The 12,780-nt window shown below is 31.3% G+C and overlaps 1 protein-coding gene and 2 pseudogenes across 16 annotated transcripts in view; 1 reads left to right on the top strand and 2 right to left on the bottom strand.

Moving 5' to 3' along the window:
* Window positions 1-1,815: 1,815 nt before the first annotated feature.
* Window positions 1,816-3,798, top strand: LOC149889665 (uncharacterized; annotated as a pseudogene).
* Window positions 3,799-5,345: 1,547 nt separating this feature from the next.
* The window catches only part of LOC145182929 (exportin-5-like), a 62,334-nt gene continuing 54,899 nt past the window's right edge, over window positions 5,346-12,780 (bottom strand). For 15 of the 16 annotated variants that reach the window (XR_016451548.1, XM_090084294.1, XM_090084280.1 and 12 more), the window contains one exon: window positions 5,346-5,654. Coding sequence is in view for 14 of the 16 variants with exons in the window: in XM_090084294.1 (XP_089940420.1) it covers window positions 5,508-5,654 (147 nt within the window). In the remaining 2 variants the exon portion in view is untranslated. The remainder of the gene's footprint in view (window positions 5,655-12,780) is intronic. The other variant, XR_016451547.1, reaches the window with a different exon arrangement.
* Window positions 7,008-8,474, bottom strand: LOC149889664 (uncharacterized; annotated as a pseudogene).

Below are 12,780 nucleotides of genomic sequence, written 5' to 3'. Positions count from 1 at the left end.
TAAACAGTAATAGATTTTGTATTTGTCGTATTAATGATGATATTTTCATCAATTACAGGGTTAACAGTCAATTCTTTCAATGGCTAATTTAAAATTTATTTAGACATGATTCACGACAACCATTTCCTTTGAAAGCTGGTTTGTGGTAAAGTAATTCGACACAGCCCATTTAGGTTTTGTACACTTCACCCAGTAGAGAGTCAATTGAGAAAAAAGTAATCTGCATGAGACACTTTATTTTTGACATTAAGTTAATTTCGACTTATGAACCACAGACGTAACAAACAACTGTTTCTACTTCCGCAACTGCGAAAGTTTTGCATACTTTTTCACTTCCGCCTCCGTTTCAATTATGCAAAATTGTAACAAGTTTAACGAAAGTTGCAAATAAGTATATAAATAGAAAAACTTTACTTAAAACTTCGTGTAAAAATCTTGCACAGTGACTCATGGGAAAACAATTAGGACCCAAGGACTAATTTGAACTCATATGGTAGCAATGAGGACCCATGGAGTAAAAATCAAAACCATGATATGTAACATAAACCATAAATAAAAAACCATGGGAACCCATGGTTCACCAAGGGGCCTCACAAAAAACCATAGGATTTCAATGAGACTATATGTGTTACCCATTAAATCCTCATGGAATATTTTGTAAGGGAATTTACTATTATTTTCTAAATGAATTACGGGAACGTTTTAAAATGTTTTCTATTATAACTACTGCTTTTTTGAGTAATTTACATACTTTTAATGTTTGTCAGACAATTTAGTGTTTATTTTCTTTTTTCTCAGGCTTTGGCATATTTATAAACAAAATATATCAAGGAAGTTACTTCTTGTTAATTAATACTCTGCACAGGCGCAGATAAAAATCAAGTTTTTGATAATTACAATTTTTGGTAACTATAAAAGCCAATATATTATAACATATTATTGTTACTAAAAATCAAAATTTTTATTTTATGAAAAGAGGGAAAATCACACATCTATTGCTGCTGCTTTACTTTGGAGAGACTATGTATTTAAACTTGTACAAAATAGAAGAGTAGTGCCTAAGCTGCACCACCAACAGAATATGTAGGGTAAAGCGGGGTAATAAGATCAGAGGGGCAGCAGGATTAATTTTAGAATAGTCTAATTTAAATTACTTAATGCAGTTATGTAAAAAAGAAATTACTTATTTTTACAAAGTAGAGGTTTACTTACTAAATCAGGGAGAAGTTTAAAACATTTCTTGGGTTTACAGATATTCTATAACCATTATTAATTTGACATTTTAATATCGATATTTTTTACGGCAGTTCAAAGGCTTGTCCAAAGTTAATGAAAAACTTTGCAGAACTAAGTGCTTCTAAGTTTTTGATTAAAAAGTATATATCCTGTTGTTTGTTTTTATTTTTCTTGAAAGTAAAGTAGTACCTATGTTATGTAAGTACTTTCTTAAATTAACACAATTCTATTTAAGTAATGTTTTGACATAAAAAAATTATTTTAATGTCTTATTTTTTTTTAGTTAAAAATAGCGAAGCCGTTGAGCCGTCTAATAAAGGTTTACATATTTTAAACATATACCTTTAAGATTAGTTTACACCAAAAAAATTTTGTATTACTAGCAAAAGTAAGACTTATTTGAGATGCTTGTATCTAATTTTAATATTTTTGTTTAATTTGAGTATAAAACTTTTTTTAAAAATAAGTTGCTCTTTATGCCCTCCTTGACAAGTAAATATGGCAAAACTTTTTTTTGTTGTTTAAATATAATTTTTTATGTATTTTTGAGAATAAATCTTGTTTGTATTTTTTTCTAGAATGGTTTGAACATACAAAAAGTTAAAACAGGGAGGAAGGAAATCCTATTCAAACAGTCAAGAGATGATAGATGCCTGCAATTCTGTTTTATCAAAGGAAATGTCCATAAACCAGGCATCCAAACACTTCAGGTGTGACAGGAGAGCTCTTTCAAAACGAGTGAAAGGTGAGCTCATCCAGGATGAAAAACAGTTTTAACATCGTGGCAGGAAAAAGAGCTGTCAAAATGCCTTATTTTATTGGCTGATTGGGGCTGGGGTTTCACTAGAAGCGAGTTAAAAGTTCTAATTCAAGATTTTATTAAAGCAAACAATATTTATACACCTTTTAAAGATTGTCGACCAAGTAAAGACTGGTTGCATGCTTTTTTGCTACGAAACCCTGAAATAACACCGAGAAAAACTGAACATTTAAGCAGTTCAAGAAGCCATGCTAAAATCCTGAAACCATCAAAATATGGTTTAATTTAGTTGAAAAAACATTGATAAATGCAGGAATTATTAACCTTTCTAGTTAAATATTCAACTCTGATGAAACAAGTTTCATCACTGACCCAAAGGAACAAATTGTATTAGCAAAACGAGGTGCTGCTAGAATGTCGAAGAACATTGGTAGCTCAGGCCGGGAGCAAATTACTGTAAATTTTGCATGCTCTGCTAGCGGACAGTTATTGCCACCATATATAATCTACAAAGGAAAAAATTTGTATATGGACTGGGTTAAAGGTGGCCCTAATGGAGCTGTTTATACTACTAGTAATAAGGGCTGGATGGAGTGTCCTCATTTTTTGGAATGGTTTCAAAACATATTTTTAATGTATACAAAGCATCTTGCAAACCGCCCACGGGTACTTAAATTTGATGGCCACATTTCTCGTATTATCTCCCCTTTTATTGATTTGGCAAAAAAAAGAAATTCTTCTACGCATTCCTGGTCATCTTACCCATGTTCTTCAACCTTTAGATACATCTGTTTTTCGACACGTAAAAAGTAAATGGCAAAGTTTACTTCTAAAATACGCAAGAACACATAATGGACCAGTCTCAAAGAAACATTTTCCAGAATTACTACGCACCCTTTTTCAGATTTCCTTTACTGTGAAACAAATCAAAAGTGGTTTTAAAGGAACTGGCATTTCCCCTCTAAACAAGGATGCTATTGACACACGTTTGTTTAATCAATGTTTTCAGTTACCAGTAAAGAAACCTGCATTCACAACTAATCACCTCACAAGATCTTGTTCAATGCCTAACCTTTAAAGCATTTCTGTTAATGATGCTTCCCTTTCAACATCAATACCATCTGGTTCATCGTTACCCATTTCTACATCATCTTCGGAAGGCTTTTCAAATCAAAGACTTTTTTCTAAAACAATTAAAGTCAAAATGTGCAGAGACATCTTATTGTAGAAGATCTGCTAGGGTTATAAGGTTTCGCTATGGTGAAAGTTTAACATCAGAAGCATGTTTAAAACGAACAAGAGAAGGTTCAAAAAAACAAGAACAGAAAAAAAAGTTAAAGATAATAGATCATAAAAAAAAAAAAGTTCCTACAGATAAAAATGATAGTGATTATGATGACAACGAGAAATTGGTGTGGGGAATTATTCGACGGTCACAGACGTTGATGGTGTGGACAGTGTTGGTTTTGCTTGCGACTTGCTCCTCTCCCCTCTCAGCGGTCTTTATTCCGCCAACTCTTTGCAAGGATGCAACGTTTTCAGCGTCACTTCCTTGGGAGGATATTTTACACTTGACATGCCGTTCAGAACAAGTTTGGAAATACAACTGTTCAACAAGAATGCTTCTGCAATCACCTACTGGATTCAGTCCTTCATTTCCACATTCACCACCATCCCACCTCTCCTCTCCTCCGTTAAATCCATTAAATTGTACTCGAGGACGTTCAGATACCTCAACACCACTTACGGAAACGAATATGTACTTTTCAATTCAGCAGGAAAAGGAAATGGCGTTTTTCTAAAATACATCAGGGTGCACATCATCGGCGTCTCTGGAAACTGGTGGGAGTCCAGAGTCAGATTGTACGACGGAAAATCGCCTCCCGGCAACGGCACTGTCCTCACCCCATGGATGTTATACAACACAAACAATTACACTTACTTCCCAGGGTATGACGGCGACAGCAAATGCATCTTTTCCTCGTCTGGATTGGAAGATTTTTACTTGTCTTCAAGGAAAGGATCAAACGTGACCTCGTTCAACAACAAGTGGACTGGACTGCTGTACCAATCCACCGCCTCCATCGGCTCCACCACCACCATCCCGTTTTACAGAAATTTTGCAGAGGCGGACTCCATGCCCAGCGTTTCCACCGGCAGAAGGCTCGCCGTCACACTCAACTCCGGTGACGCGCAAGTCGGCCAATCCGGAAGCTTTTATCTCCTCCTCGGACAGGTGAATTATTACGCCTAGATTCTTCGGACCCAACTCCCCATTCTCAAGCATCCCCTTTTTAAATTTAATTTTGTAAAAATTTTGACTTAAATAAGTTTCTTGTCATTAAAAAAATGAGATCTCCCATTCGAGAAACTTTTTCCATTGAAAAATTTGATCCTGAAACAGGCAGAAATGAAATTCACGTCTTCCGACAAAATAAAAATCAACACGCTTGGAAATTTAATGAAAATCAACCCGCTTGGAAATTGAATGAAATCTTAAAAAATATCCAAGAAAAGAAAAAAGAAGACGAAGAATTTCAAGCAAGACAAAATGCAAGAAATATTAAATACCTTCACAAAAGATAAAAAAAAATTTTTCATTGCACCTTCGGACGATATTAAAAATTTCATGCTCACATTATACTCAAAAAAAGTTTTGTCCCAGAACTCCCAAATCCTAGTAGTATCGTAATTGTGCCAGAAATTCATTATTTAAATTTCGCATAAAGGATTAACTAGTATGTCTCATTATGTCTCGTTATGTCCCGTTAAAAGATGTAAATTCCGGGAAATTGTAGAGCTCCTATTTTGTCCGGGACATCTCGTCTCGTCTCAGTATCGTCCCGGATTTCGACTGAAAATTGTCTTGATATTTACCGCTAATCGGGACAAAGCTTTTAGGATCGTCTCGATTTAAAAAATAACGAAACGCAGACGCTTAGTTCTTGGAACTTCTGTTGCAGTTAGTCTTTTTTCTATTGCTAAGACTTGTCAATAGCTAACTACGTACTAAATTTTTTTTTAACAAAAAAAAAAAATTTGAGAATAGTAAAACTTTAGAAATAATTAACGATGGGCATTGAAAACAAGATTTGGTTTAAGGGAACACAGCAGTGAATAAAATTACTACATGCAATTTAATCGTTAGTATATTTTTTTAAAGTATAAATGAATCTATTTATCTGATACCTCGTTCACACCAACAAAACCGAGTTTTAATAACACTCGCTTTAAAACGGTGTTTTATTTAACTTCCTTTTCTTTAACTCACTTATTTGAAACAAGGTTTTAAAAAGTATTGTGAACGGAAAAATGCGTTACTAGTTTAAATAACCGCGATTAAAACAAGTTTTATTTTTGGTGTGAATGGGGTATAATTCACAATACTTAAACTGATACAGAAAGCAACAAACATTATTGATAATTTTACTTTAATGCTATTTTAGTAATTGTTCTTAGTTTTAGATAAAATCAACGTCTGTTTGCTTTGAAGTTGACGGAGGGAGATATATCACTTTTTATCATCATGACCAAATAAAATATGAAGTTCAACTGGATTATTTTCGTCGAAAATAGAGTTTTCCTTTTTTTCTCGACGTGCTAATGGTGGTAGCTCTTCATAGAGATGCTCATTCAAATAAAAGCGGCTCATACTTTTCTGGAAGAAAAGAAAAGAGAAAAAGGATTAAAACTAATTTTAACAATCAAAATCTATAAAGGATTATACATTACGTTCGCATACAGAAGGATGAAGGGGAGAGGGGGATGGTGGAAAAAAAAAAAAAGAGTTAGGGAGGGAAGAATGGGTCGGGCTAATACACAGACATTCGCAGAAGAATAAAAATTACACGTCAACAATTTAAAAATCAATTTTTTCTTGCTGATTACAAATTTGTAATTGGTTTAACTGTAACAAGACAGACTAATGAAATGTTGCCTAACAAAGTTTTGCCGAATTTCCCTTATTTAATAATAAAAAATAGGGATGCGCCGAACCCAGTTTTTCGACGAACACCGAATCCGAACGTTCGTCCATTAAGTTTTGCCGAACACCGAACAGTTCGGCAACCGAACTATTGCTATTTTAAAATAAAAACATCAGTTTTGAAAAATTGTGTTATTAAGAGAAACTTTCTGTAAGAATCAGACAAGGCAATATGACCCTCTTCAAAATCACTAATTTTTTTATGTTATTGATATTCACACTAGAAGCTCAATTCCAAAATTTTTACAGAAAATATTCATTGGTTCTCAAGATATTAGATGTCAAAGTTTGTCTAAATTTTTAGAAATATTGACTAAATGGTGCCGTAAGCATTTTTAAACTTAAAAAAAGTACAAACTAAATACTTTAAATTAGGAATTGCACTTGATTATTGTTTATTGGCTAGTTTAGACTTAAAAATTATAAATTAGATAAAACAAAGACTTTGGCCTGTCTAAATATCATGCATCAAAAGTACGCAAAAATATAGTTTTAGTCTTTTTGAGTCTTCGTTTTCATCTAAAGCCGCGAGAATCTCATAATTTTTTTTTTTTAATCATAAATCTTCAACTAGTTAATTACCTTAAAATATAAAACTATGGGAAAGTAAAGGCTTAATCGCAAAATCTAACTCAAAAATGAAAGTTTTGTCATTTGGCGCATTTTTCGTGACCACATAATGGTTTAAAGCCCTCGGTTTATAAGAAATAGTATATGAGAAACGTGAACATTGTTCTTTTAAAGATCAGATAGAGAAATAATAGTTGTGGGGTATGCGCATATTTGATAGTTATTCAAAAAAACATACATGTTGTTTTACAGTTAATTTCTTAACTTATTTTTTAAGCTCATTAGTTTGTTAGCTTCTTCAAAATCATTTGTTGCTAAGAAGTAATCGCCAGCTTGATTAATTTGAGTCGAAGGACTTATTTTACATAAGATGTTCTCATCAGAATATACAATGCTATCTTTCTGGTTAGGCTATCGATAACAATTTTTTCCAAAAGATACACTTTTCATGCAGCCAACTACAGTACCGTCTTCAGTTATCTGAAAATATTAAAACAAATTTTAAAAAATTTATGAATAACATAATGAAACAATACTTCTATAATAAATAATGATTTAAACTTTAATATTGTTATCAGAAAGTTCAGTTGCAAGTTTATGTATTTCTTCTTGATATTTCTCGGCTTCTTCATCTTCAAATTCATTGTTATCATTTTCTTCAATAGTCGGTACAGTCAATTTTCCAATTCTTAACAGATTACTCCATCTAGAAAACAAAGATCTTATTTGTTGGCTTGAAACAAACTCATCCGCGGTAAGATATTTTCTTATCAGTGTATTAACTTCTTCTGGTGACATCTTCTTTCCTGTATTTTCTCCATTTATGAAGTTTTCATAAAGTAGTTTTTTCTGCTTTATGGAAAAACGAAACGTCTTTCTTGTTGGTAATGCCCAATCTAACTTTTTGAACTTTTGAGAGTATATATTGTTTATTGGGGTAGGCGTGATTTTAACCGATGCGGTTATACAATTGGAATGAACTTGCGAAGTTGCTTTCATCTTTTCAGTGTAAATTTTTTTACTTTATCTAAAGAAGAAATTTCTTCAGATCTTTTGTGCTGCCCAATCAACATATGTCCCTCTAACTCGATAATTGTTTCAAAATATTCCATACAACCTGTCTCCTGGCAAAAATGTATTTAAACCATAATTTCTTTTCTTATTTTTTCCCTGAATATCGCTGAAAGTTTCCTTCAGTACTTGTGAATGGAACAATCAATTCAATTGATGGTTCAACTGAAAGGTTGTCGTATAGCACTTTAACTCCTTCTCCAATTTCATTGTATCGCCACAAAGTCATGTTGTCTTCTTGGAACTCATAGGAGTGGTAGTTGCTTATATTAGGAATTTTAGGACCAGTTAAAGTAACATTCTCAATTTTTGCAACGCTAACCATAGCGTTTTTGATGCCATATCCGTATTTCATTGCTTTTGCAACATCTTCTGCTGTTACTATGTCATTGCCAGCATCTACATAACTTCTCAATATTGTTTTAGCGGATGCAATTTCCCTATCGCATTGGTCTTTTCCACAGCAAGGCTCATTAAAGTCGTACCGTAGAAGTTTAAAATTCTTATTTTTGCAGAGCTTGTACATAGATTCGACTGAATAATTAGCATGATAACAGTTAGCATCATCTGACTTCGCAAAAATATTTACTATTTCTGGCTCATCTAGGCGAAACTGATTTAGAACTGATTCAGCATTAGAGATAACAGAGGAAACACCTTGATCGCATCGATACATAATTGTTAGGTAAACGTGTTTTTTGAGAATGTCTTTTTTTTTTAAAAAAAAACAAAACATTTACGTGCATACTGATACCTTTCTTTCCAAAGAAGTCATTTTGGCCCTCTCAAAATTTCATGAGCAATATTTTTTGTAAATAGTCTTTAAACCAAAATGCTGATTTGTCATCTAGTTGTTTATATGCATCATTCTTTGCTTTTTTTTGCTGTGCATCTCTTAGTAAGTGCTTCATATACTCTGTGATGCTGCTTACTAAAACTTTAATGTCATATAATACATCATCACCAACATTTTTTTCATTTCCTATTTGGTTGACTTCATCTAAAACTTCAAATAATTCATTGCATTCATAGCATACAGAATCATTCAAAATGCAACATGATTGCAATTTAGTGTTTTCAGGATCAGAAATCATCAATGTTAAGTATATGTTATTTTTTAGATACTATTGCAATAACCCATAGGTATTTTTTATAAATAAGATCAGGTCAGTACCCATTTTTGAAAATCAAATTTTACTGTAAACCCAGGGCTTTAGCCATGAGGTCACAATAAAAGCGCTAAATGACTAAACTTTCATTTTTGAGTTGGATTTTGCGACTAAGCCTTTACTTGCCCATATGTTTTTTTATATTTTAAAGTACTTAACTAGTTGAAGATTTATAATTAAAAAATAATAATTATGGAGTAATCACGACTTTGGATGAAAACGAAGATCAAAAATGACAAAAAAAATCATTTTTCGCGTATTTTGAAGCATGATATTTAGGCAAGGAAAAACATTTTATTTACCTGTTTTGTTAATTTTTGGTCCAAAATAGCCAATAAAAAATAATCAAGTGAAATTGGTATTTGATAGCATATATTTTGTTCTATTTTCAAGTTTAAAAAAGCACTTGACTACATTTGGTCAATATTTCTATAAATTTACTCAAACTTTGAAATCTTGAGAACCAATGAATATTTAAAAAAAATATTTTGGAACTGAGCTTCCAGTATGAATAGCAACAGTATATTAAAAAAATAGCAATTTTGAAGAGGGTCACTCTAAAAAAGTTGCATTTTTGCCTGATTCTTACAGAAAGTCTCTCTTAAACAATTAACATGATTGTTAAAGCATTTGTAAGGGCTTATAAATTTTGTTTGAAAAGTTATATAGTAACTTTAAAAAGTTAATTAGTTATTGGATGATTGTTTGTGGTATAAAGAAAATAAATGTTAACGACTTTTCACTGAAAAAAATAAAAAGATATTTTGTTATGAGTTTAAGACAATTAGTTAGCTAGTGTAAATAAATGTATAACATATAACCAATATGTTACATATTATCTTTTTTTATCCTATACGTTATATTTTAAAATATATTTACACAGTTTAAATTTAAAACCCGTTATTTTATCTTTGGTTGAACTTCTTTTTTGTCATTTAGTAATAACATTTTAATCTTGAAGAAGTATAAAACAGTGTCTTCTGAAAAAAAGTCTTTTAAAAGTAGTGTGGAAATATTTTGAAGTTTCTAAGAAAGACATTCGTTTTTGTATCTGTCTACTATGCAAAACAATACTCTCCAGAAGTGAGAATCGTCCAAAAACATTTAACAATAGTGCAATTAGGAGCCATTAAAAAAAAAAGGACCTTTCAGAGTTTATATTTGCTGAAAAAGAGTCTGATAAAAAAAAACATCTACCATTTCTACATCAAGTGATTCAGAAATAAAAAACAACTAACATCAGTAGGGTCTTAATAAAAAAAAGGTTGTAGGATATTAATTACCATAGAGCAATCAAAACTCCAGTAGCAGTTACTTTAGTGAAAATATTGTTCCACAAATATATGTTTAATTTAATCTGTTTAATTCAATCAAGAGTAAAATATCTGCAGCCAGTTATGTCTCCCTTACAACTGATATTTGGACAGCAAGTAGTTCAAATGTTGTCTTCATAAGCATGATAGCACACTGGCTTAATAATGACTTTTCCCAACAGAGAGCAGTACTCAGACTTATGCATTTTCCAAAAAATCACACAGGAAAAAAAATAAGTGAGTATTTAAATAAAGGTTTGCTAAGTTTTGAAATTCCACACACAAAAATTCACATTGTTTTATGAGATATTGCTGCCAATATGGCAGCTAGTGTTAGAGACAGTGGTTTTAAGTCAATGGCATGTTTTATTCATACAATACAGTTATGTATACATGACTCAATTTTGTCGCAACAATATATGAAAGAAATTTTAATTTGTTGCAGACATCTGGCAACACATTTTCACCATTCCCCAACAGCAACAGCAAAATTAGAAGTGATTCAGGAACAACTTGGTACAAATAAGCATAGGTTAATACAAAATTTCCTACAATATGATTGAAAGGATGCTTGATCAAAGAGTTCCTTTGGTAATTTATAAAGCTGATCATGCTACCTAATCAACATTAACTACAAGATGGAATAGTTCCTACAATATGATTGAAAGGATGCTTGATCAAAGAGTTCCTTTGGCAATTTATAAAGCTGATCATGCTACCTAATCAACATTAAATTCATTCTAATGAGGCTTATTGGAATATTTTTTTTATATTTTAGAACCATTTAAAACTTTAACCGTTAATCTCAGCAAACGTAAAGCATTTTTGTCAGGTGTTATTCCTTCGATTATGGCTCTTAAAGTATTTTTTAATCAAACATTCAAGTTTGTGAGGCTTTTTTAAGTATAAATACTTTAGTTGAACAATTGAAAGAGTCTGTAGATAAAAGGCTGAGTACATTTTTACATGATAAATAATTATGTCTTTCCACTTTTTTTGACCCTAGATATAAATTAATGCATCAAAAGGAAGATAAAAAATTGGCTAAATGAGCAGATGCAAGAAATGCAGCAACATAATTTAGTACTTGAATCCTATGATTCCGATTGCGAAGAACCCGCAGTAAGATAGAAAAAGGCTTAAAAGATCAAACTCTAATATGCAAATGATCAACATGGAGATTGAAGAGTATTTAAAACTCTCTCTTGTTACGGAAAAAGAAAGTACTCTTTTATGGTGGAAAAATTGTGGAAACTCTTAAAAAAATTTAAAGAAAATAACCCAAAGGTTTCTTTTAGCACCACCTTCTTCTGTTGAAAGTTAAAGACTTTTTAGTACATGTGCCAACATTTATGAACCAAGTAGAAATAGACTATCAACAGAAAGTGGTGAAAAATTAATGTTTATACATTATAACTTGACTGCAACAAGTGATAATTGATTTTCACTTATGTTTTTGACATTTTATTTTTCTAAAATTATTGATTTGTGATTAATATTACTATTACATAATACAATTATACAATAATAGCAAAATAATAAATTGGAGCATTATTATGGAACTCCATAATAATATTTTTCCCTAAGTTTGTTTCTTTCAAATATTTTTATCAGTTGAACCAATTGAGTAGCAGGCTTTTAAGAAACTTTCTATGTAGAGAATTTTATTTTTTTTTCCACAACAACAACCACAACAACAAAAGGCATCACTTTTAATGGACTTAAGTTCAATAAAATATCTTTTTCATTTAAATTCCTATTTGTTATTTTAAGATTAATAAATGGTGATTTTATATTATTAGATTTTTGTGATGAACTAAAATTATACTCAATTGATGCAGGTGTATTTATTTTACAATTGTTTTAGTAAAGAAATAGTTTTGGTAAATCTGTTATTTCATTTGGTCTGATTAAGTTTATTCTGTATTAAAAATACAAAATAAAATTTAAACAAAAACTGTTTTGAACTACATTTATGAAAGTCTTTTGTCCTTCTATGTTCAATTGGTACCCATTTTTTTAATAAAAACTTTATCCATTTAAACTGTAGCTACGGTAAAACTTTATCCATTTAAACTGTAGCTACGCTATTTATATCTAGGTAAGTATATGATGATTTGCAAACTTGCATTATTGGCCGAACATTTGCTACACTGTGTCACGAAATGACTATTAATTCGAACCTCTTGTCCCAAGAAAACCCTTTGGAGGTTTGAGAGTACACATGTGTAGAATTACACTAGAGTTGGTTTTGAAATCTTTCATCATTGTCCGAGAAAGAAAAATCAGTTTAAAGTTTCTAATTTTATGCTTATTTAATAAGGTCAATAAACTAAGAGTTTTTTTTTTCTTTCTCAAAAAAACTGTCTATTTTGGTTTTACAAATAGTACATACAAAATATTTTAGCAAAAAAATAATTAACTAAAAAATTCCAGGAAAAACCTGCAAACAGTTTAGAAACCGTTTTAAAAGAACAAGGTGTGCGTCATTTTTCAAAATGCCTAACCAAGCAAAAACTCATGAAGACAACAGGAAAACTGTTTGTTTTCTCTGTATGAACAAAGCTAACAGGCAGCTGACTGATTTTATGATTAAACGCAGTCATGTTTTTCACAGCTTGAATTTCAAAGCTGAAAGTAGAAAACTGTTTGTCTTTCAAGAATAGTTTGTATGTA

This window comes from Hydra viridissima, unplaced genomic scaffold, assembly GCF_058129835.1.
Source record: "Hydra viridissima isolate aposymbiotic clone 2 unplaced genomic scaffold, HvirCarnegie_v1 scaffold_4, whole genome shotgun sequence".
NCBI classification, from domain to species: Eukaryota; Metazoa; Cnidaria; class Hydrozoa; order Anthoathecata; family Hydridae; genus Hydra; species Hydra viridissima.
The sequence above is the reverse complement of the archived record's forward strand: the minus strand, read 5'-3'. Positions and strand labels throughout refer to the sequence as shown.